Source organism: Callospermophilus lateralis, chromosome 2 (genome assembly GCF_048772815.1).
Source record: "Callospermophilus lateralis isolate mCalLat2 chromosome 2, mCalLat2.hap1, whole genome shotgun sequence".
NCBI lineage: Eukaryota > Metazoa > Chordata > Mammalia > Rodentia > Sciuridae > Callospermophilus > Callospermophilus lateralis.
The window spans coordinates 118,930,752-118,958,210 of NC_135306.1; the positions used below are offsets into that span (position 1 = coordinate 118,930,752).

General features: G+C 34.3%; 1 protein-coding gene across 1 annotated transcript; it reads left to right on the forward strand.

The window, feature by feature from the left end:
* Positions 1–942: 942 nt before the first annotated feature.
* On the forward strand, positions 943–27,459 carry C2H11orf65 (chromosome 2 C11orf65 homolog). The gene is made up of 8 exons (XM_077108278.1): positions 943–954; positions 6,928–7,020; positions 15,992–16,045; positions 16,174–16,374; positions 17,357–17,487; positions 20,653–20,823; positions 24,092–24,147; positions 27,308–27,459. Exons 1-8 carry the CDS (start codon positions 943–945, stop codon positions 27,457–27,459), a joined length of 870 nt encoding a protein of 289 aa, XP_076964393.1.

Genomic DNA, 27,459 nt, shown 5'->3' on the forward strand with positions numbered 1-27,459 from the left:
GCTGAAGTCTGTTCCTGTGGAAGTCAGAAAAGACTGTCCTACTGATAGAAGAAACTTACCTCAATATTATAAAGGCTGTAAATGGCAACTCCAAAGCTAATATTATACTGAATGGAGAAAATCCAAAAGCAGTTCCTCTAAAATTAGGAACAAGACAAAGATGTCCATTATTATTAGTATTTATTCAAAACTCTAGCTAGAAAAATCAGTGAAAAGAAGGTAATTAAGGGATAAAAATAGTCTGACAACTTATTTTCCCTTTTGCTGATGATATGATCCTATATCTAGAAGAGCCAAAAAACTCTACCAGAAGACTTCTAGAGCTGATAAATGATTTCAGCAAAGCAGCAGGATATAAGATCAATACTTATCAACCCAGATGATAAGTCAACCCAGATGCCTGTCAGTGGATGAATGGATCAAGAAAATGTAGTATATGTACCCAATGGAGTTTTATTCAACCATGAAGAAGGATTAAATTGGGCTGAGGTTATAGCTCAGTGTTAGAGCACTTGTCTAGCATGTGTGAGGCACTGGGTCGATCCTCAGCACCACATATAAGTAAATAAAATAAAGGCCCATCAACAAGTAAAATTACATATAAAAATGTACATGCATGGAATTGTGACCTTAGCTGGTAAATGGATGGAAATGGAGAACATAATGCTAAGTGAAATTAGTCAAAAAGTCAAAGGTTGAATGTTTTCTCTCATGTGGAAGTAAGAGAAAAATAAGGGAAAGAAGGGGGGATCAGATACTATAAAGATATAGGGAAGATCAGTAGAGTAGAAGATCAAGAGGGAGGGAAGGAACAGGAATTGAAATCAAATTCCATGCATGTATGATTTTGTCAAAATGAACCCAACCACTATGTATAACTATAATGCTCTTTTTTAAAAAAAAGAGTCTTGGTACTATGCCCTACCAGTATAACCCATAACCATGGCCCATATTGTGAGTGTAATTAAACGATGGTTGTTTAACACCACCACTAGTTTGCTATACCTTAATAGATCTTTAAAATAGTTACATATTCTTTTAGTGTGTTTCCCTACTATTTGCCCTTGATTACTTAGTGTCTGCCATAAATTAGTACTTTCCAGTTAATATAAAAATCTCAACAAGTTGTGCCCTTCCTCTTTCTTTGTTCTGTTGTTATATAATTCACTTATATTTTGGTTTGAAACATTAGGAACACATTTTTATTCTTATTTTAAGTAGTGCTTATTTTTATTTTGCTAAAGAATATATATCATAAAATTTACAATTTTAGCCATTTTAGGCATAGAAAATGTATTGATGGTGTTGTACACCCATCCTCACCTTCCATTTTCAGTACTTTTTTACCATCCCAAACAGAACTTCTTACACCATTAAATAATACTGTCTTACTAACACTGTCTTACTCTCCAGACCTGCCTGGGTAACCTCTATTCTACTTTGTCTTTATTAATTTCCTATTTTAGGTATCTCATATAGGTAAGTTTGGGGTTTTATGTGTTTGGTTTATTTCATTAAGTTTTCAGGGTTCATCCAATTTATAGCATGTATCAGAATTTCATTTGTCTTTAAGGCTGAATAAAATTGCTGTGTGTGCGAATAGCATGTTTTGTTTATCCATTCATCTGTTAATGGCCTTTTGGGCTGTTTCTAGTTTTGAGCTACTGTGAATGATGCTGCTATGAAAATTCATATTCAAGTATCTGTTTGAGCACTTTTTTTTATTGCTCAAGGAAATTTTATTTGTAAGAGCCAAAAAGTACAAAGGAGGAAAATGTTGTCAATGTGATGAAATCCATTTAGCTATAAATTCTGTTTCTTCATATTTACGACAAAAATTTTAGTATAATATTTTTACTGTAGTAATGATGAAGTATTGGTCTTATTGATTCATTTCAAGGCTGATCTTCACAATAAACCTTTTTTTTTTTTTCATTTCAAAGGACACCCTGTTAGTTGCTATATTGTTTCCAAATTTCAATGATATCAAGGTACAATTATATGGATTTTTAAAATTAATTTCTTTTATTTATATATGACAGTGTAATGCATTATAATTCATATTACACATATAGAGCACAAATTTTCATATCTCTGGTTGTATACAAAGTTTATTCACACCAATTCGTGTCTTCATACATGTACTTTGGATAATGATGTCCATCACATTTCACCATCATTTCTAACTCCATGCCTCCTCCTACCCCTCTGCATTATTTTTTTTAAAAAATCCTTTTGGGTATGTATCTAAAATTCAAATTGCTGTATCAGATTAAAATACTATGTTAAACTTTGTGAGGGAACCACCAAACTGCTTTTCATAGTTGCTGTACTATTTTACATTTCTATCAGTAATGCACAAAGTTTCTAATTTCTGTACATCTGCTGTAACCAGCACAGTTAAACTAGCAGTTTTTGGCTAAGGGCAATGGGAGATTGGAAGAAATGAGACTCATGAACTCAGATTGTGAAATAAATAGCTGGGATTGGGTAGAACGCTGTTCTCTGATGGAGAAGCAGGTCTGAAGAATTACACCAGCAATCTTTATTATATATGTCTCATTAATAAAATTAAAGACTATGTAAGCATTATTCTTTGTATTCATGAAAGTTACAGAGTTAGCAACATAATGCAGGTTATTCCTCAGTTACATTCTACAGTTGCAATGTGCAATGTTAGGAGCATATATAGCTCTCAAGAAAGTCCATTATTAAAAGTTACTATTATATAGGCAGGTTCAGCAGCAGGGAGCTGGTGAAACATTGTGGTTGTCTTAGAGAGGGAATTTCTTCATTCCAAGGAGCTGAGTGCCTGAGAGCAAGGCTGAGGCTAATCAGACTCTAGCACAGAGCCTCCTCATGAAGGGCATCCTGCATCTTTGCACAGAAACTTTCCCAGGTACCAAGCATGCCACCGCCATGAAGTCATCAGAGACACCAGTCTCAGACACTCGTCTCCCAATCACTGTCACTGCTCTCCACATACATCCTTGCCAATACTTTTTATTTTCTGTTTATTATTCTGTTTTATTTTTATAATAGCCATTTTAGTTGATGTTAAGTAGAATCTCAGTGTTGTATTAAAAATCTTTATTTATTTTTATGTGTTGTGCTAAGAATTTGAACCTAGTGCCTCACACATGTGATGCTAGTACTCCACTACTGAGCCACAGCCTCCCAGTGTGGTTTTGATTTGCCTTTCCTGATGCCGAGTGATGCCGAGTATTTTTCATGTGTTTATTGGCCATTTGTAACTTCTAAGTAAAATCAACATTAAAATGATTAAATTTTATAATTTAATTCATAACATGAGGCAACCCTCACATAAGCCAAAACATATTCACCCCCTTCCCAAAAGAAACTTTATCCATCTTTGGATCATTTTTCTTCCTGTTTTTGCTGAGCATACTCTTCTTATGGTATCTTATAAATTCAATACTAGATGTAAGGTTAAAGACATATTAATTTCTTATTACTGCTGCAAAAATTGTCACAAACCTAGTGCTTTAAAAAACAAAGCTCTCCTAAATCTCAGGAAATAATGCCAGAAATTAAAAAATGGAATGATATCAAATTAAAAAGTTTCTGCACAGCAAAGCAAACATGTGAAGAGAGAACCTAAATGCCGCAGTCTCTGGCTGGGCACAAATCACGAGTCTCCACACAGCTTGTAGATTCAAACAGCAATTCTTTATTCTCGAACTCACACGGGCCGTCTACAAACACGCTCTGGGGGAATCCACGTTCTCTGCCCAAATCCACACGCATGGGCTTCTGTCTCCCAAAATATACTGTCTGACCCTAAGCACTCAAGAGGAACTCAGCAGCAGGATACGCCCTATTCTAAAGGGGGAACACCCTAATCTCCTATTATGCTAAACTGCCCTATTCTAAAGGGGGAACACCCTAATCTCCTATTATGCTAAACCGCCCTATTCTAAAGGGGGAACACCCTAAACACGGATCCTGCCCTGGTCCTTGAGCAAGGTCACCTTTCAGAAGTCCTTCCACTAGACAGCATGGGAGTAAGCTGGCAAGGAATTTGTCATACCTACTTGGCTGATGGCTCCCAGCACCTAAAGAATGGGAGAAAATCATTGCTACCTATTCTTCTGACAGAGGATTAATAGAACTCAAACTTTACACCAACCATCCCCCCAATTAACAAACAAGAAAATGAATTAAACAGACACTTCTCAAAAGAAGAAATATACACAGCCAACAAATATATGAAAAAATGTTTAGCATCCTTAGCAATTAGGAAATGCAAATCAAAACTACACTGAGGTTTCATCGTACTCCAGTCAGAATGGCAGTCATCAAAAATATAAACACTAATAAATGCTGGAGAGGATGTGCAGAAAAGGAATACTTTTACACTGCTGGTGGGATCGTAAATTAATACAACCACTATAGAAATCAGTATGGAGGTTCCTCAAAAGACTAGGCATGGAACCACCATATGACCAGCTATATATACCAGTCTCAATATTTATCCTGAAGAATTAAAAGTCAGCACACTATAGTGATACATGCATACCCATGTTTATAGTCACACAATTCACAATACCTAGGTGTTCATAGGTGGATGAATGGAAAAAGAAAATGTTTCCTATATATGTACAATGGAGTTTTATTCAGCCACAAAGAAAAATGAAATTGTCATTTGCATGAAGATGGATGGAACTAGAGACCATTATGTTGAGTGAAATAAGTCAAATTCAGAAGTTCAAGGGTCATATGTTTTATATGTGGAGGCTAGAGAGGAAAAAGAGGAAAAAGGAAAAGGTGGGGACGAATCTCATGAAAATCCAAGGGATAGCAGTAGAGGAAAAGGGATCAAGGGATGGGAGGTGGCGAGGGAGGGAAGGAGTGATATTGGCCAAATTATATTGTTATATTGTATACATGTACAAATATGTAATAACAAATCCCATCATTATCTCAACTACATTGCACCAATAAAAAGGGGAAAATTTTTTCCTTACATTTCTGGAGGTAAAAAGTCTGAAGATTTTAACTGGGCTAAAATCAACATGTCATTAAGACTGTCTGCTTTCTGGAGGCTCTAAGGAAGAAATTGGTTTTTTGCCCTTTACCGCTTCTAATGGTTCTTACATCTTAGCACATGTTCCACCTCCATCTTCAAATCCAGCAATGACTTTGTCAATTTTTTTTCACATCACTCTGACACTGACTCTTCTTCCTCCCTGCTTTCACTTACACAGACCCTTATGATTAAGGTCTGCCTATCAGTCTAATCTTCCCACATTATAGTCATCTTCAATTTTTTTTAATAGACAGGGTCTCACTTAGTTTCTGAGCCTGGCCTTGAACCTGTGATACTCCTGTCTCAACTTCTCTAGCCTCTGAGATTACAGGCATGTGCCACCAAGCCAGGCGCTAATGCAATATTAATTGCTCCTTTTCATATAACTTACATTCAGATTCCTGGGATTAGGATTGAGCATCTTTGGGGTGAGCATTATTCTGATAACCATACCATCATTAGCATACCTTACATTCAGTTGTAAGGAGATGGGCAAGAGAGAAAAGAAAGAAAAAAAATTGGTTAATATTTATATATAAATATAAAAAGGCAATGCTGATAAATACTAGTTTCTGAAAGTGATTATGATATTTTTAACTTTATTCTTCTGATCACCACTCCATATTTCCTTTTCTTTTTAAAAATATTTAATTTTTAGTTGTAGTTAGACACAATACCTTTATTTTATTTATTTTTATGTGGTGCTGAGGATCAAACCCAGGGCCTCGCACATGCTGGGTGAGCACTCTACCACTGAGCCAAAACCCCAGCCCCCATATTTCCTTTTCTTTAGGAAGTGCCTGAGCTGGTTGTGGCTCCTTATCTGGGAATTGATCCAAACCTTTATTTCTGAAGGCAGTAGGTCATTAGCAATTCTGCTTATATTAAGTTATGCATTAATAGATAGCTATAATATAGTAATCTACATATTTATAAGATACTAGTCAGATTTTGAGCCATAATTAAATTTTCTTGTTTACCCATTTTGTCATTTTACTTGGTGGACCTATGTATTCCTTTCAGAAAGAATACTAATTGTTTGGACATGGGCTTCTCCATTGTCCATAAACAATTGCAATAGGGCTTCATACTGTTATGTTGATACTATGTATTACTTCACTTTGAATTTATTTTATGTAACTTAACATAAACAAATAGGGGAGGCTGGGAGTTTACCAAGAATTGCTAAGGGGTTTTCAGGTGGACAAGATATGAGGGGAGGATTAACCAAGAAATAGTTTTCCAAGATAGAAGAATTACATGGGGTTGATTGAGTAAATTTGCACAAATGGGAAAAGCAGATGGTTTTGTAAAACAGGGGAATTACTTTGGGAGTAAGGGGGATTCTGTAGTGTTAATAACTTAATGTTTACTGGGCTCTTTCCTGTGCCAGGAACTATTCTAGGTGCTTTATAATATTAACACATTTATTCATCATCATTGCTTTGTGAAATAATCACTTTCATTCCCATTGTATACATGAAGAAACTGAGCACAGTAGATGTTAAGCAGCTTGTCCTGGGTCCTTGTCTTAGTAAGTATAAGAGTTGAATACAGATAATATTATGCTGTATTCAGTTTTCTTAACCAGTCAACTACATTTTGTTTTTCTCTTAGATTACTCTGAAGAGTAAACAGAGGTGACTAACCAAAGTTTTGGCTATTTTATTTACAGCTCATGGTGATGCAATTGTAAATTTAAGGGTAAAGCTCTTTATGAGAATAATGCCAACATTACCTGGCTTATCAAAGCTAACCCTGAGTGGATAATATTTCCAAAAATCCAACTTAAGTTCATAAAATCTGTATTTATAGTTTTAATTTTTGCCCTAATTAGGCAAACAGCAAATTACAAAATCTTATGTTTGAACCTTTAGAATGTTGCTGTATTTCAACACTTTAAAAGTCTGATTAATTTAAGAAGACAAGGAGAACCACATCAGATAGTAAAATATATTAATCCTAAAGAGGTAAGGACATTATTTATTTATTATAACACCTTATCTTTTTCCTTAAAATATATGAATACTTTATCAATTCAGTTTGTGCATACTTGTTTTATTAAACCTTTTTATTGAAATATTATGTACATGTAGAAACTTCATAAAGTATATAGTTAAATGAATCATCACCCAGATCAATATTTTCATACTCCAAATTACCTCCTTCAGATGCCCTGTAAATTACTGCCAACGCTTCCTTCTAAAAAGTGAACACTAATCTAACATCACTTTAGTTTCCCATTTTTGAACTACATATGAATAGAATTTCATAGTATGCTTTGGGGTATGCATTTATTCATTCAACGTTGTTTCAAGATGAAAAGAATTATGAAGATGATGACAGTGATGGTTGTACAACATTATGAATGTATTTAATATCACACGTAAAATGGGCAAGATGGTAAATTTTATGTGTACACAATAAAGTTAGGAGAGAGGGGCAGAATTAGTAAAACTTTGACTTTTTACAATGCCACTTTTATAATAAATCAAGAGGTAGTTTATGTATTTATTTATTCCTGAGTTTTCTACTCTGTTCCATTGTTCTATTTTTCTATTCTGGTCTTAACTACAATAGCTTTATAACAAGTCTATTCTATGATAGAGTTCTCCAATCTTATAATTCTTCTTTGAGAAGACTTCTCCAGATTATTCTTAGATGTCTTATATTTTCATGTAAACTTTTTAATTTATCAATCTCCAGCCTCCTACTCTAGTCTATTAGTGACAACGATGAAATAGGGACTCTAAGAGCAACTGTCAGAATCAACCTTATCAGAACTCTGAAATCTAAATTTAAATATTTTTTAGTTGTAGTTGGACACAGTACCTTTATTTTATTTATTTATTTTTATGTGGTGCTGAGGATTGAATTAGATTTCAGAACTCTGAAATCAAATAATTTAAAAACTTAAAGGGGGCCTTTTCTAATGAAAGTAAAGGTCACCAAATCTTGTTAAGAAAGCATTCCAGGCTGAGCAATGGCACATGTCTGTAATCCCGGATATTTGGGAGGCTGAGGCAGAAGGATCACAAGGTTGGGGACAGCCTTCACAACTTAAGGAGCACCCTGTCTCAAAAACAAAAAGTGAAAAAAAAGCACTGGGGATGTAGCTCAGAGATAAAGGGTAAAGAACCCCTGGATTCAATCCTTAGTACTAAAAACAAAACAAACATTGAGGTGTTTTTTGCTTACCCATCTAAGGTTCCCATTCTCCAACTTGGCAGCAGCCAGGAAAACAAAAGGCCCAAATTTCTGGGTGGCTTAAGAAAACCAGGATTCAAAATACAGAGATGGTTCACAAAAACTGTAGTTGTGATTTATTATCTACCTGGCAGTTCCCAAGGGACCTGCAAGAGTCTTGCCTTTGTTTCAGCATTTTCACACAGTCCCAGATTTAGTATTTAGTCATATACTACCTGCAACTAAGGGATAGCAGACAAAGCAAGAACAGGAAGACTCAAAAGTTGGGAAGGAGTAGGCAAAGGAAAATGATACATGGAGATGTCTGATAAAATAGAGAATATTAATAAAGAGAAAAACTAGTGGTTGCCAGGGCCTGTAAACAAGGAAGAATGGGGAAACAACTGATTAATGGATATAGGGTTTCCTTTTGGAGTGAAGAAAATATTCTGCAAGTCAATAGTGGCTATATAACATTATGAAACAACTAAATGTCACTAATGGTACATTTATGTTATATTTTACCACAGTAAAGGCTGTTAAACACCTATTGAGATTTTAATTGGTATTGTGTTGAATATTTAGATCAATTCGAGGAAAACTGACATCATGACAATATTGAGAGCTTTAATCCATAAACTTTTATGGGAAATGTGAGATGGGCTGCTCAAATCTGTCTTCACAGATGGATTTACTACTGGGTTTTGGGTATTATAGACAGCAGACAGCCTCCTGCTGGCTGTGACCATCTTCAGTTTCTCCATTTTCTGCAGAGAACTGCTTTCATGTTAAGTCAACTCTTTCCAGGGCAACCCACATCCAGGGACCAAGCAGAGTGTGGTAGGTGGGCAGAAGGGTATTAAAGGTCTTTGTGATGTGGACAAAATTCATTTTAGAGCTCCCTGCATGATTAGCCCAGGTTTTGTGGGGCTTGCATTGTAGTTCAAATTCTTCCTTTGTCCAGTTCATCATTCTTCTCATTTCATAGATTGTTTGTTGACTCACAGTAAACCTGTGACACCCAAACTTCATATCAGCACTTCTGGAAAATCCATTTGGCCACATTATTTATTTTTTATGTATTTTTCTATCAATAATGTTTTATAGTTTTCTGTATAGAGGTTTTACACATCTTTTATTAGACTTATACCTTATTCTTTGCTCCTATAAATGGTAATTACAAAATTTTTAATTAATATATAGAAAGATGGGCTGGGGATGTGGCTCAAGCAGTAGCGCGCTCGCCTGGCATGCGTGCGGCCTGGGTTTGATCCTCAGCACCACATACAAACAAAGATGTTGTGTCCGCCGAAAACTAAAAAATAAATATTAAAAATGAATTTAAAAAATATATATATAAAGATAATCAATTCTTATATATTAGCTTTGTTTCCAGTAATTCTATAATCCTCATTTATTAATTGTAATAATTGGAACATGAATTATTTTGGAGTTTCTATAGAAAAAATATCATGTTCAGATATTTTCCCCTTTCTTAACATTATGCATCACTTATTTTTCTTTCTGCATTGAGTAGAACCTTAAATAATGATTGATAGAAATGATGACCTTTGTCTCATCTTCAGTATTTTATCATTAAATAGGAATTGTGCTACTGAGTTGTTTTGTAGAAACCTTTTATGTGATTAAGAAAGTTTTCTTCTTTGTTAAGCTACAATCATTTTTTTTTAATCCAAGAATGATTAAGTTTTTAGAGACATTTTTCTGCTTTAATTGGTGTATTATTTTTCTTCTGTTTCTTTTGTTAAGTTTCCTAGAATACACACATTTTGGTCATGTCTTTTTAAGTATCACCAAATATATACAGTTGGCTAATATTTTGTTGAAATTTTTACATGTATGTTCATGTAGAACATGTAATTTACTTTTTTGTACTGTTTTTGTCAAGATTTTTGTATCAAACTTAGCTGGCCTCCGAATATTCTCTCTGATATGCATATGCTAACTCACAATAAGTGGGAGGTGGGGATAGGAGTTCACTGGGATAGACAAAGGGGAATGAAGGGAAGGGAAGGTGAATGGGAATAGAGAAAAGACAGTAGAATGAATTGGACATAACTTTCCTATGTTCACATATGAATACACGAATGGTATAACTCCACATTTTAACTTGTTCAGCCACAAGTATGGGAACTTACACTCCATGTATGTATGATGTCAAAATACATTCTACTGTCATGTATAACTAAAAAGATCAAATAAAAAAAATTAAAAAACAAACAAACAAACAAACCTTAGCTGGCCTCCTAAAACAGATAGGAAAATGTGCCTTCTCCACTTATTTTCTAGATTTAGTTTTCACATTAAATGTTATTTTTTTCTTAAAAGAGGATAAGTACTTACCAGTGAAGCCATCTGTGCCAGAAGTTTCCTTTGTGAGATTTTAAATTATAAATCCAATATATAGTTAAAGGTGTATTCTTATTTTGTATTTATTCTTCTGCTAGCTTTGATAGGTTGTATTCTCCTAGGAAGTTGTCCATTTAACCTAAATTTTCAAATTTATTAAGGTTGAAATTAAAATTGCTCATAATATTCTCTTATGATCTTTCTAATATTTTAGAATCTATGATAGTTTTTTAAAATTTTATTCCTGATAATTTGTCTTTTCTTTTTTGACCAATTTCACTTTTATTAGTCTTTTCAAAGAACCAAATTTCAGCTTTATTTTTCCTTTCTATTGTTCATGCCTTTCTGACTTCATCGTTTTCTAGTTCATCATGTCCTGCTGTTTCTTATTTCCTTCTTTATAATTTCTTTGATTTATATTAACTGTTACTTTTCTAACTTTTTTGAACTGAATGCTGAACTTACAATTTCCCACTGTATTTTGTAGTTGAGCCCATAAATTTTAACTTAAGCATGCTTTTAGCTGCAGCTTACATACTTTAAAATTTCTACTTGAATTTCTAAAGTTATTTAGAATTATACTTTTTTTCTCTCTTGGTACTAGAGGCACTTAACCACTAAGCCACATCCCCCAGCCCTCTTTATTTTTTATTTTGAGACAGGATCTTGCTAAGTTGCTTAGGGCCTTGCTAAGTTGCTAAAACCAGCTTTGAACTTGAGATCCTCCTGCTTTAGCTCGCAAGCCTCTAGGATTACAAGCATGCACTATCACACTCAGCTAGAATTGTACTTTTAAAATTGAGGAATTACCAAGTTATCTCTTTATTACTAATATTTATCTTAATTGCATTGTGATTTCAATCTTTTCATGTCTATTTTTGTAAATTTTTATCTAGATGTAATGTATTCTTTAGTTGGGCATAATGTATTGATGTGAATTAAGTCAATTTTTCAATTACATTGATGAAATTATCTGTGTGTTAATTTAGGTAGGTAAGGCATACTGGAGGAGTTGGATGATCACTTGGGGCATGCCCTGGAAGAGTTGATCTTCCCTCCAGCCCCTTCCTTCAGCCCCCTGTCTCTGCTTCTTGACTGTTATGAATGGAGTGCTCTTCTCTTTGCCTTTTCTCCATCATATTCTGCCTATTCTTGAGCCAAAAGAAATAGATTTAACCCACCATGGACTGAACCTCTGATACCAGAAGCCAAAATAAACCTTTCCTTCTCCAAATCGTTGTTGTTAGGTATTTTGGACACAATGATGAAAACCTGACTAACATACCTGATAACATATATGGTTGAGCATCTTTTCATATGCTTACTGTATATCACTATTGGTAAGATATCTTTATAGATATCTTTTTGCCCATTTTTAAATCAAGTTTTTCATTTTCTCATTTTGGAATTTTTAGAGTTCTTCACATGTTTTCAATACCAGTCCTTTATTAGGTATATGTTTTGAAAATATTTTTTTCCCTAGTCTATGGGTCGTCTTTTCATACTATTTGTAATCTTCAGAGTAGAACTTAATTTTAAATTTTACTAAGGTTCATCTATAATATTTTCTTCCACATGTCATAACTTTGGTGTTGTATCTTAAAAAAAAATTGTCACCCAACTCAATTCATTTAGATTTCTTCTTAATATTTTATAAGATTTGTATCATATTCCTTTATTCCTCCAGTTGCATTACCACTTCTTAAAATTAAATTATTGATTTATTCTAATTTGTTATACATGATGGCAGAATGCAATTCATTTCATATTACATATATAGAGCACAATTTCTCAAGTCACTGATTGTACACAAAGTATTTTCACACCATTTGAGTTTTCATACATGTATTAGGGTAATGATGTCTAACTCATTCCACCATCATTCCTACCCCTTTGCCCCTTCCTTTCCCCTCCCTCTCCTTTGCCCTATCTAAATTTTCTGCATTCCTCCCATATCTCCCCCACAAGGCCATTATGAGTCAGCATCCTCATATCAAAGAAAACATTCAGCCTTTGTTTGGGGGAAATTGGCTTGTTTCACTTAGCATTATAGTCTCCAATTTCATCCATTTACCTGCAAATGACATGATTTTATTCTCTTTAATGCTGAGTAATGTTCTATTTGTGTATGTATACCAAAGTTTCCCTATCCATCTACTGAAGGGCATCTAGGTTGGTTCCATAATTTAGCTATTGTGAATTGCACCACCCATTTATTGAAGATATATTTTCTCTGAGGAGTTACTTTTTTTTTGTTTTTCAACAATCAGTTGACTGTACTTATGCAGGTCTATTTCTGGGCTTTCTCTTCTGCTCCATTCATGTATTTGTTTATCTTCTCACCAATATCACATTGTCTTGATTGCTTTTGCTTAATAGCAAGTCTTGTGATATTGGGTAGTATCAGTTCTCTAACTTTGTTATCTTTTACTATTGCTGTGACAGTCCTCCTGCCCCAGCCTCCCAAGTAACTGTTTGTTTGTTTCCTAGCTTTTTTTAAAAAATATTTTTTTCAGTTGTTGATGGACCTTTATTTTTTTTTAATTTATTTGCATGTGGTGCCGAGAATTGAACCCAGTGCCTCATGCATGCTAGTCAAGCGCTCTACCACTGAGCCACAATCCCAGTCCCTTTTTCTAGCTTTTTAAGGTGGAACATTAGATTATTGATTTTAGATCTTTCTTGTTTTCAACATATGAATTCAATGCTATAAATTTTCTTCTAAGCATTGTTTTTGCTATATTTTGAAAATTTTGATAAGTTCTTTTTTCACTTAGTTCTAAGTACTTTCTAGTTTTTATTATTGTATTGTAGACTTCTCATTGAACATATTTTTTTAATTTATAATACCCAGCGTTTGGTATTTTCCTCTTGTCTTTCTATTGCTGATCTTAAACTTATTAAGGTATGTTTCATGACTCGGATATGGTCTATCTTGGTATTTCTTCTGTATAAGCTTGAAAAGAATATTCTCAGGTATATTCTGCTGTTAGATGAAGTGTTATCAAGTAGATTTAGTCAATTATGGTGCTGCCACGGTCAACTGTGACCCTATTGATTTTCTGCCTACTGAATCTGTCATTTATTAGTAGAGGAGTATTGGTATCTCCAGCTATAATAATGGATTCCTCTGTTTTTCTTTGTAGTTCCATCAAGTTTTGCCTCATATAAGTTTATGCTCTGTTAGGTTTATACACATCAGGGATTTTTATGTCTTCTTAGAGAATTGACCACTTTATCATCATGTAATGCTTTTCTTTAACCCCCAAAGTTTTTCTTGCTCTTAATTCAATTGTTTTTTAAATTGGTATAGCTGCTCAGCTCTCATTTGATTGGTAGAGTCATATATTGCCACAGCACAATCTCTCAGCCTGGTTGTTAATTCAGGAAAGACCAGCAAGGGGCAATAGGGGATTGAGAAACAAGAGGCAAACACACAGAGAAAGCTGGGGCTAGGTGGGACGTTACCCTCTGATAGAGGAATAATGACTCAGAGCTAGTACAGCACATTTTTTTTTTTTTTTAAACATGTGAAACAGCATTCTTGATTGCTTCTTGGTCACATGGAAATGAGTACATTAAAAAGTTCACTGTGGGGCTGGCATTGTGGCTTAGCAGTAGAGTGCTCGCCTAGCATGTGCGAGGCCCTGGGTTCTATCCTCAGCACCACATAAAAATAAATAAATAAAATAAGTGTATAGTGTCCAACTACAATTAAAAAATAAATATTTTTTTAAAAAGTTCATTGTTAGTTTTGTTTTTGAAACACAAAAATTCCCTTCACTGCTCACCCAAATCACACAGACACTTTGTCTGTGATGCATCTTTTGTCTTTTCTGTGACCCTTTATTCATATCCCCATCAGCCTCTCTCTCTCTCTTTCTCTTTTATTTCTTTTCTTTTTTGTGATGCTGGGGATTGATTGAACTCAGGGCCTTGTGTGTGCGAGGCAAACACTCTACCAACTGAGCTATATCCCCAGCCCCCCTATCAGCTTCTCTTACCTGTGCTCTTACTTCATTCCAAACTTCCTTTCACTATCTCTTAAGGTCTAGTGCATTTCTATTCCTGAACTAGCTTTTCTTTTTTTTTTAAATTTTTTAAAATTTATTCCAATTTGTTATATATGACAGCAGAATGCATTGTAATTCATATTCACATACAGAGCTCAATTTTTCATATCTCTGGTTGTACACAAAGTAGAGTCACACCATTCGTGTCTTCATACATGTACTTAGGGTAATGATGTCCGTCTCATTTCACAGTCTTTCCTACCCCCACGCCCTTTCCCTTACCCTCCCTCCCATTTGCCTATCTAAAGTTCCTTCATTCCTCCCATGCTCCCTCCCCATCACTATTATGAGTCAGCATTCTTATATCAGAGAAAACATTCAGCATTTGTTTTTTTAGAATTGGCTTATTTCGCTTAGCATTATATTCTCTATTTATTTACCTGCAAATGCCCTGATTTTATTCTCTTTTAATGCTGAATAATTTTTCATTGCCTATATATACCACATTTTCTTTATCCATTCCTCTGTTGAAGAGCATCTAAGTTGGTTCCACAGTTTAACTATTGTGAATTGTGCTGTTATGAACACTGATGTGGCTGTGTCCCTGTAGTATGCTGTTTTTAAGTCCTTTGTGTATAGATGGAGGAGTGGGATTGCTGGGTCAAAAGGTGGTTCCATTCCCAGTTTTCCAAGGAATCTCCATACTGCTTTCCATATTGGCTGCACCAATTTGCAGACCTACCAGCAATGTATGAATGTGCCTTTTCCCCCACATCCTCACCAACACTTATTGTTGTTTGTATTCTTAATAGCTGCCATTCTGATTGCAGTGAGATGAAATCTTAGAGTAGTTTTGATTACATTTCTCTAATTGCTAGAGATGTTGAACAAAGCACTACAATGTAGAAAACCTATTATATGTAATACTTACAATTTTTAAACCTGGGTTTTTGATTTAACAAAACCTAATTAGGAAAAACCATCTGGTGTTGAACTTGGGTTGACCAATCATCTTTCTTTTACTGAATTTATAAAATAATATTTTATATGTAAATCATATATGACTTAATGATGACTTATTTTTTATGAATAGTAAGTTGCTTGACTTTTATATTTGTATGTAGTATAGAAAGGAAATAGTTTGGTACCATTTTTTTTTCAGTTGACATATAAGCTATTTTAGTTACTGGGTCTGTAAGAGATTATGTCTTTAGCTTGAAAAAAAAATTTAATTTAAAACTAATTATTTGAGTTCTTTTCACCTGATCTATTTTGTAAGTAATCAATATCCAGCAACTATTTTAAAATAGTAGAATGAGAAGCAGCAAGATGATATATACAGAACATTGAAGAGTAATGTACTTTCTTATAGGCAGAACTTCTAGATGCTGCTGCTGGCATTCATGTACGATTCAGATTAGGTGGAGTAAGTACACATGAATCTTTAATAATTTTAAAGCACATTTTTGTAAAATTTAAAAGATGTAATTTTTAAAAATGATAATCATGTTTGTAATTGCATTACAATAATACTTTGAACTTTTCCATCTACAGATTAAATTTCCACCTGATATATACTATAAAATTTTTACTCACAGACATATTGAAGATTTGTGTGCTAACAGCCCTAGAGATTATACAAATCTTCCAGCAAACCATACATCGCATAATAAAAATGATCATCTTCAAGAAGAGGATCATAGTGGCTGGTATCGTCGTATAGAAAACAATGGCTGGAGGCCTGTTTCTGATAGAGTAAGAAAAGAGAAATATTAGTAATTTTAAATTTTATACATTTAGATACTGTTTTCTCTTTGAACATTTTAAAAAATAATAATTGCTAGTAATTGATAAAATTTGCTTAAACTGTTCTAGGACTAATAATTCTAAGAGTAGCAATTTATCTCTTTTTCTTAACATTTACTTATACTTCTAGTAATCAGCTACTATTACTATTAGGCCATCTTTAGATATTCTCTGGAATTCAGATTATATATTTGGAATATAGATTATATATATTTTTATATACCAAGTATGAAACATGAAGTGTGAATTCATTCAACAGACTTTCTGTCAATCGTGCAAGCATTAGGCATACAGTGGTAAAAAGGTATGATTCTTCTCCTCAAATAGTTTGCCATTTTAATTGGGGAGACAGTTAAGTAAACAGGATATTTCAGTTCAGTGCAACAAGTATGTTCAGTACTTTAATAAAGGCAAATACATGGTGTTATGGGTGGTAGAAAATTCTGTTACACAGTGTGACTGGGCATGGGAGATGAATTGGATGTGGGAAAGTAGGCAACTAGTTAGGAGAAAGTTTCTTTCAGAGGAACCCATAGAGACTTAGGACAAAATAGAGGTATGTATCCTGAGTGTGCCTGGAGGGTTGATTAATCATTGAGGGATAGATTCATCAAAAGCCAACAGCACTAAGTGTAGTTCAGATCTGTTCATGTGAGTTGAGAAACACTCTTAGAATATGTCTACTTATTAACTTGCCAAATACAAAGTACTTTAGTCCATAAATACTTTGTTTTTCTATAGCATGTGCTTCTGAAAGCTCTATGTATTTCTCACCAGTGACTTAATTGGAAATACCTTGAAAAGGTTTATCTTCTCTCCTGTTTCTATCTTGGTATATTCCTGATGAAGACAAAAAAGTTCTTATCTATAGCAAGAGAAATCCACAATCAGTATGTCAATACTTTATATCTCAATTTTCATTTCTCAATAGTTTTGGACACCAGATGAAAAAGAAGTGATGGAAGGCAAAAAGAAAAGCGAATTTCACTTTTCTAAACTGAAGAGAAGGCAAGATTTGGAAAAGAAAAGAAAAATTCGAAAAATAGAATGGATGAGGCATATGTAAGTAAATGAAATAGACCTACTAAAAACCTATATGATACTTTAGGAAATAACAGATTTGGGAAACTTAAACTACTTGATTTGGAGACTTTTAAAGGTATTACAATGGTGGCATTGCAGTATTGGCATAAAAGTAGACATCAATAGAATATAGATTTAAGAAATGGACCCACACATATATTAATTGATTTTTCAATAAAGGTGCTCAGAGAATTTAATTGGGAAAAGATAGCTTTTTTGACAAATTAGATATTGAGATGCAGAAAAGTGAAACTTGACTCTAGGTTATGTCTAAAATTAACTCAAGAGATCACAGATCTAAAGATAAGAGCAAAAGCCATAACATCTACAAGTAATCAAGGAGAAAATTTTAGTGACCTTAGTTCTGGCAAACATTTCTTAAACAGGACACAGAGGCATGAACTATAAAATTAAAAAATATATATTAAACTGCATTCTTCAAATTTAAAAGCTTTTGTTCTTTGAACAACCTCTTACAAAAATAGAAATGTGAGGTAAAAATAATAGAAACATTTTACAAAATATATTTCTGAAAAAGTTCTTGAATCTAGATTTTTTTTTTTTTTCGTACCAGGGATTGAACCTAGGGGCACTTGGCCACTGAGTTATCCCCAGCCCTACTTTGTATTTTATTTAGAGACAGGGTCTCACTGAGTTACTTAGCGCCTCACCATTGCTGAGGCTAGCTTTGAACTCGTGATCCTCCTACCTCAGCCTTCTGAGCCACTGGGATTTCAGGTGTGTGCCAACATGCCTGGCTAGAATATATTTTAAATTCTCAAAAGTATTGATAAGAAGACAATCTAATTTTATATGGACAAAAAAACTAAACAAATACTTCACTGATGAAGATATATTGATAGCAAATTAGCAACTCATTTAATGACTAACATCATTAGGCATGAGGGAAGTGCAAACTAAAATGATAATGAGTTACCACCATATACACACCAGAATGGATAAAATAGTCTGCCCTACCAGTATTTGGCAAGGGATACGGAGCAAGCATGTGCAAACTGGTGCAGCTAATTGGAAAACAGTCTGGCAGTTAAAAAAAAAAAGTTAGTCAACACAGCTATTCTACTCCTAGGCATTTACCCAAGAGAAATCATAACAATGTTCACAAAAAGATTGAATGTGAATGTTCATAGCAGGTTTATTTGTAAAATCCCACAACTGGAAACAGTACAAGTGCTCATGAGTAGGTGAATGGATAAGCAAATATGTTATATCCACATGAGTGAATACCACTCAGCAATACAAAGTAACAGACTATTGATACACATAACCACATGGATCAATCTCAAAATTATGATGGTAAATAAAATGATGCCAACAAAAAGAGTACATATTACATGGTTCCATTTACATAAAATTCTAGGTGTTAGAAACAAATCTAGAGTTACAAAGCAGATCAATAAATAGTTTGTTGGAAATGAGCAGGAAGGAAATAGGGAAAGATTACAAAAGGCAACAAGAAAACTTGGGGAGGAGATGATGGATAGATTCAGTTTTTATTGTAGTGATGCATTCCCAAGCTGTATGCATGTCAAAACTGTAAATTGTGTAATTTAAATATGTGGTTCATTGTACATCAGTTATACCTCAATAAAGTTGTTAAATTAAAAAAAAATGTGCAGACAATTAGAAGATCTCCAAAGTGGCTCCAAAGTAGTTTTTCATCTCCTGTAGTTGCAGTGTAAGTTAAGAGAAACCCAATTGCAAGGGTCATAGGATTACAGTGACTAAAGTACAACCAAGTGTTCAAAATTTATAGAGTAAAACATTTACAGTAGGCTAAGGTTAATTATTAAAGAAAGACATTTAAAAATAAATTCAGCATAGCCTAAGTGTACTGTGTTTATAATATCTATGTATAGTAAGGTTATAGGGCTTCACATTCACTCAGCATATACTTACTCACCAAGTTCTGTTCATGGTACATGCCCTATACAAATGTACCATTTTAAATCTTTTCATTCTCTTTAAAAATTTTTATACTTGTAGATGGACAGAATACCTTTATTTTATTTGTTTATTTTTATGTGGTGCTGAGGCTTGAACCCAGTGCCTCACATATGCTACGCAAGTGCTCTGCCACTGAGCTCCAGCCCCAGCTCCATTTTAAATTGTTTATAGCATATTTTTACTGTATCTTTTCTATGTTTAGGTCCACAAATACTCACCTTTGTATTTCAGTTGCCTGCAGTAGTGGGTACAGTAACATGTAGTACAGGTTTATAGCCTAGAAACAATATACTATACTTTATAGTCTTGGTGTGGCTTAAGTTTATGCAAGTACACTCTGTGATGTTTATGTGACAAAATTGACTAATGTCACATTTCTTGTTGTTAAGCAATGCATGACTGTATTTCTATATTCTTGTTAAGGACTAATTTATACTTATGTTTGGTGGATATATTAATTCATGTGCTCAAATTAGTGTCAAAAAGAGGCTGGACTTAGAATCAAGTTTAAATGCTGGTTTTCTACATATTTTCTACCTTCATGATTTTGAACAGTCTTTTAACTTATACAAGTCCCACTTTCTTTATCCAAAAAGTAAAATAAATAAATAATAACTGTCACAAATGACTGTCTTTTGAGAGAGAATTAAATAAAAAAGTATATGAAAAGTACCTGGCATGAAGATATTGTTTGTCTTCACTAGATAATCTTCATCCTCTCCATTTCCTTTTTCCCCTTTATTTCCCTCTACCTACCTTTAGATTCATGGCTTTGTAGAAGGTACTCAATTCCTCCAGGGTTTATTACCTCACTGTTAACACAAGCCAGCTAGTTATCTGGTCTCTAACATCCTTTCTACTCTATAATTCTATGACTCAGTGATTAAACAACTTAGTTTTTCTCTGTATCATAAAAAATGCAGCTTATTGGGTGATTTTTAAGTGAGGCCTCTTTGGTTTAGTGTGGTCAATGAAATTACTTCTTTTCCCCCACAAAAGATTCTATCATATAGATCTTAGTTTAGATGCATCTGAGTATATAGGATCAAAACTATATTAATGTATACCCAGTTTTAATTTATATATGTTGATATGTAACAACAATATATAACAATCATATCTGCTTGTTATGACCTATTGCAATGACTGACCTTTCTCTTCACTTCTTCTGTTTAGGTACTACACAGGGAGCCTCATGGCTAGGGCTACTCATTATGGCACTGTAAGCTTAATTCAAACAGCAACAAAAGGTCTAATGAAAAGTATTGAAGATGGTGGGATAGATTCTGTGATGGAATGGGAAGTAGATGAAGTACTGAAGTGGACCAATACACTCAACTTTGATGAGTAAGTACATAATGCTATACTTGGAAAAGAAAGGCAGTCATATATTTTTTCTTTCTTTTCTTTTTTTACTTTTTTTTTTTTTTAGATTTTTTTGTTTTAAATACTTTTATTTTATTTTATTTTTTTCGTGCTGAGGATTGAACCTAAGGCCTCGCACTTGCTAGGTGAGTGCTGTACCACTGAGCCACAATCCCAGCCCTATTTTTTCTTTTTAACATTTCCTACTCCCATAGTGAGTCTTAGGGTCACAAACATAATCTTCCAAAAATTAGTATTATTTTTCTAAAGAAAAGCAGGAAAAATGAGGAATGATCCAAGAATTAAAGAAATTAGACTTAAGTGGTTTTTGTTTTGTTTTTATTCACAGACCGCATTCTTATGCTTTAGTATAATTCTGTTTTGTTTGTACTTTGCAGTTTAGAAACAAGGCTAAGAACATGAAATTAATTATAAAAATTATATTGTCAATCTATATTCCCTATTTTTTCTGTGTGAGATATTAATAAGGTATAATTTTTCAGTAAAATGTTCTTTGAAAAACATTTTTAGAATTTTGTATAGTAAAATTTTTGAAATATTTAATATGATCACTAGGGACATGCAAATCAGAAGTATCACTTCGTACCTACTAGCATGACAATAAGTAAAACTATAGATAATAACAAGTGTTGGTGAGAGTGTGAGAAAATTGGAACACTTATATGCTGATACTGGAAACATGCAGTGTTGCACCCACTTTGTAAACAATCTGGAAGTTTCTCAGATGATTAAACATAAAGTTGTTATCATGATCTAGCAATTTCATTCCAAGAGAAATAAAATATACGTCCATGTAAAAACCTGCACATGAAGTTTCATAGGAACATTATTTTATAATAACCAAAAAGTGGAAACAACTCAAATGTCCATCACCTGATGGATACATGTGATAAATCCATATCATGTACTATTTTGTTAACAATAAAATAAATGAAGAACTGATATATCCTACAATATTGATGAAACTTTTAAGTGAAAGAAGCCAATCACAAAGGATTCCAATTATATGACATTTGCATGACATTAAATAATTCCATTTATATGACATTTCCAGAATAAGCAAACTTTTGAAGAAAGTAGATACTAGTGGTTACATAGGAGTAGGGAACTGGGGAGTTGAGAGAAAGTGGTTAGGAATGTGAGGTTTCTTGGGCTGGGGCTATAGCTTAATTAGTAGAGTGCTTGCCTTGCATGTACAGGCCCTGGGTTCAATCCCTAGAACCACCAAAAAAAGGAATGTGAGGTTTCTTTGGGGGGTTAAAGATAATGTTTGTAAATTGATTATGCAGATGGATGCACTACTCTGTGAATATGTGAAAAGCCAATGAATTGCACACTTTAAATGGGTGAATTGTATGGCATATGAATTACATCTCAAAAAACCTGTTAATGTTCAATATATACTTACCTGCAATAAATAATGTAAATAATGTATAATAAAGACACTATCAATAAAGAAATGCAAGAAAGTAGGAGAAGTTAGAGGGAGATAAGAAAATGGGGTAGGAAAAAAATCAAGGTGTGGAGCACTGGAACATGAAAAAGATCAGAGGAAGCATAGAGAAGAATAATGACCAAAGGAAAGATAAAAGAATACAGAAGGGAAATAATTACAAAGAAAAAAAGAAAAACAGGAAAGCAAAAGAAAAAAGATATTGATGAGAAAGCTATAGTTGTGTGCCATGCAACTACATTTTGATCAATGACCACATATAGGATAGAGGTCCCATAAGATTATAATGGAGCTCAAAAATTCCTATCACTTTGCGATGTCATAGCCATCATAGTGCAGTGCATTACTCACACATATGATGCTCATATTTACAAACTTCTTGTGTTTCTGGAGATATGGCTCAGTGGTTATGCACCCCTGGGTTCAATCCCTGGAATCAAGGGAAAAAATTTTCTGCAGTTAGATCATTAGAAATGCATATACACCTTGAACACAAATTTATTGGTAAAAAAAAACCAGTTTCTTTTCAAAGACTTTTGTGCTAGTATTTGTTATGACAAATGGATGTTCTCCTGGGATAAAACCCTGCATGTCTTCAGATATAAATTATAACTATCAACATTATCATTTTGAAGGACAGAGCCAACTTTTACTCTTGGATTCAAGGAGCAACCATTAACAGTACATTCTGCCAAGTATAAGCAGTACTGTCTACTAAGAGATCCCAAAAGGGGTTTATGCTACCTGTTGTTTTCTAGAATGTTTTAAGTGGCCAAGCAGTATCCCATATAAGGCCATAGAATAAAGTTAGTAGAGCAATAAAAGGAAGCAGTAATAAGAAGGAGCCAGCTATTATATCTTATTAGTAATTCAATACTATTGGACAATATATACCTTTCTATAGCAAAAAACTTTAGGAGTCAGAAGTAAAAATAATTCAAATATTTAAATACTTGGAACATCAGAGTGTTTTGTTAGTTATGTGACAATTCTAATCTTCCTCATTTTTTCTCTGCCATCTCCCTTTCAGTACTTGCTTTGGCTAACTTCTTACTGATTTATGGGTAAGACTGGGTGCATTTGAAAGGAAGGAGGCTTAGAAAAGGGGATATAAGGCCTAAGATGAAATAAGTCTCAGGAAATCTGCCTTAGAACTTCTGCTCATCTTCACAGCTCATCATATGTGTTCTTCCTATTTTATCTCTTCTCTGGTTACCATGGTCTCACTATTTCAGCCTCCGTTTAGGGAGCTGAAGAGTTAGCTGCATTTGCCCAACTTGAATATTACCTTTTATATTTTATGGATACTGCAAAGACAGCACTATTGTTTAAATCATAAATAACATAGTTTAAATTTCCTCTAAAATATCAGAAACAGGTCCGGCAATCCAAAACTAAGGAGAATGTTTCTATTGTTTTCTATTGGCTTTTCCCTCTGAGGGTTTTCTGCTATACTTCAAATTTAGAAATTATTAGCTACTAACTTAGTAGGTACTCACTGATGATCTTGCAGGAATGAAACAGGATAAAATGAGACAGGAGCTGGGCCGGGGGAGGCAAAAGGATACTACTATGACATATGGTAGGCCCCATTTTTATACCTCCTTCATCCCCTTGTCTTGGTGATTGCCTTAGGTACATGTGAGCTACTAAGATATAGGAAAGTCCTAAGAATTTAACATTGAGACTATTGTTATAATTAATCTAAGCATGTACTAATGAATTAACTTTTTGCTTCCTAATCAATTTCATTTAATGTCCATATAACATGCTTAGGTATATTGCAAACTGGAAGGAAATTGCAACAAGCAACTCTTCAGTTAACTATAAAGGTAGGTGATTTTTAGCAATACTTTTGGGAAATTGTCATGAATTATAATTATACATTTCACATATGTAAACATTTCTAAATATCCAAAATTTCAGTAACCTACACAATATATAGATATAAAAGAATATGAGGAGTCATTTTTACCTTTATATGTAAGACTGTTATTTGGGAATAGAATGAAATTTTCTAGTTTGTTTAGGATTGAATAAAGTGTGTGTGTGTCTTTTTAAGTTGTATCTCATGGTTTCAGCAATAATAGCCCTTTTTAAATGTTTTTTAAAAAAATTTTGAGCCAGGCTTGGTGGTACACACCTGTAATCCCAGTGGCTCGGGAGGCTGAGGCAGGAAGATCTCAAGTTCAAAGCCAGCCTCAGCAAAAGCAACGTGTTAAGCAAGTCAGTGAGATCTTCTGTCTAAATAAAATACAAAATAGGGCTGGGGATGTGGCTTAGTGGTTGAGTGCCCCTGAGTTCAATCCCCAGTACCCCGCCCCTCAAAAAAAAAAAAATTTGAGATGGGGTCTTGTTAAGTTGATTAGGGCCTTGCTAAATTGCTAAGGCTGGCCTTGAACTTGTGATCTTCCTGCTTCACCCTCCGGAGGTGCTGGAATTATAGGCATGCAGCACTGCTCCCAGCTTCAGCAATGATTTTTAATGGGCAAACTTTATTTGGCAAAATAAATGTCACAAAATGTTGAAAACACTTTTTAGGATCTATGCCACTATTGTTCTTCCAGTGGTCAAGAATATTGAGAAGCTAAAAGTGATAACCAGCATGTTGAAGTAGATTATCTTCTGCAGGGGTACAGGGGTCTAAGGAGGTCTCTGGAAGTGGAGCAGATCTTTACTTGGACCTTCCAGATTCTTGACTATCACAGAAAAGAATTTAATGACAAAACAGGTTTTAGCAAAGATCTTTATTAGAAAGCAAAAGGTGAAAGTACCTTCTCAGAGCAGAGAGCAGGCAGTCTTAAGAGTGACTCACATTGTCTTGTTCTGGGGTTTTAACATTTATAGTGGAAAAGCAGACGGGACTGAACTAGAGGTAGAGTCAGGGCATGGTTATGAAATTCTGCTCATTGTTGTTGTGGCTGCACATTGCCCTTGCTATTCTAATAATGCTACTTTCTAAATCACATTTCTTTAGCATTTTAAATTTCCACACTGGAGTGTGCAAAATTTACTATTATAAGGAGGCTAGGGTCATTCACCAAAGTCTTTAATGCACATGCTTCTCAAAGGAGTGTTTTCTCCACCTTGTGGTTATCTTGGGGTTTTGTTGCTTTTCAGCAGCCCATCAGCAAGCTGCAGGCAAGGACACAGGCACACAAAGGCCAGGTTGCTCAGAGTTGTTTTGCATTTCCATTGTTTATGGGTGTTTTTCTTTTGAGACTCAGTGTTCTCTCTGTATCCCTAAATTCCTATCCTAATATCCCAGAAATACCAATAATTCTAACATAGTCAAATTCTGTAAAACCAGAATTTAAAAAAAGTACCTAGCTGACAGTTGTGAGATAGCAAGAGTTAATATTTGTAAAGAGTTTAGAATAGTGCCTTGGCACAAAATACTACACCATAAATATGAGTCATCATTAGCTTTAGCCTATTCACTTATTTCCAACTGGTTGCCTCTACACGGTCCAAGGTACCATCCCCCACAGGCTTCTACAGTGGCCTCCAAATTGATGCTCCTCCAGTCCATTCCCTGCACAACAGATAGTTTACACATTTAAATCAGCACAACTGGAACTCTTCTATTCGCTAACAAACTCTTCTTTAGCAATTGCATTGTAGAAGTGCCATCTTAAAAGTGCTTTATAAAAGTAACTCATTTGGTTTTCGAAACAATCCAACCAAACAGGTTCTATTATTTGCATTTACAGAGAAGCAAACAAGGAGGTGCTATGATTTGTTTGAGGAAACACAATTTGTGTGAGGGCCATGATTTTAATTGAAGCAGGTTAGCTAAGAATTCATGCTTTTAAACATGACCACACTCTGCTGCCTTACATTGTCTTCTACCACAAAAAAAAGCCTAAACTGATCATGGCCTTGCCTCTGACTGTGGCCTAGCCTTCCACTTGTACATGCTCCCCCTCTTGCTCCTCACTGTTTTCATGCCTGTACCTCAAACACGTGATGCAATTTTCACTTTGGAGGATTAATCGTTGATGGTCTTCTAGAGCTCAGTTTAGGTAACCTTCTTCACTAGAGGGCAGAGTGTTGTCTATTCTCTTTGCAACAGAAATCCCAATGTGTAACTCTTAGTAGGTTCTTACTGGCAGATCAAAGAATATAAAGGAATGCAAGGTACAAAAAGAAACAATATAAATTACTGAGTTATAAAAGATCACCATGAAAGAAAAGATACAGGATGGTAGTTAGAAGGAGCACAAGAACAAGAATAAATTATTTCTCATAGTGGAGATTTGCATCACTGAAGCCAGTGAAGATGATGAATTGAAGATATTGGCATTAGAGAAGAATGTGTGCCACCTCTTCAAGAAGCAGGTCAAATCCAGAACAGATATGGGAACTTCAGCTCTGCAGAAGAAAAAAGGCATCTGTTCATTTGTGAATAAAGAACTATTAGCTAATAGTTAATTACAGAGAACTAAATGACAAACACTAGGAAAACTTCTTTACACACACCATCACATTTAATTCCCTCTTTATTAGGATGAGGTAAGTGTTGTTATATCCCAACTTTCAGATGACACTGAGACTTAAAGAACTTTAATAATTACCCCAAATCAAACAGCTAGTTATTAGATCAAACTTCACTCAATCTCAGGTCCTGCAGAACAATAATATAGGGTGGTGAAAATAGGATGAATTCAGAAATTTGGGGCAGAAATTTATGATTTTAGTTAAGCAACATATAAAGAAAGGTATCTACTCTGGGTGGGTTGTGGATCAGTTGTAGAGTGCTTATCTCACATGTGTGAGGCACTGGATTCAATTCTCAGCACTACATATAAGTAAATGAATAAAATAAAGGTCCATCAACAACTAGAATTGTGTGTGTGTGTATATATATATGTGATAGCTATTCTGAGTGGTGAAAAGGGATATGGAATAGATCTTACCTGGCCATAGTATCATATTAAATGAATCTACCGTATCATATTTAGCATCTAATCATTTGTCATTTCTCTTTAGGTTTCAGGTTTGAGCAAGAACAGAAAGATACACGCAACGCTGAAGATAGATCAGAGGTGCACATGGAAGCACCATATGATTATTTATATGGCAATATTTATGAAAAACCAAATTTTACTAGAGTAACACCTGATTCCACTTATGAAATGTAA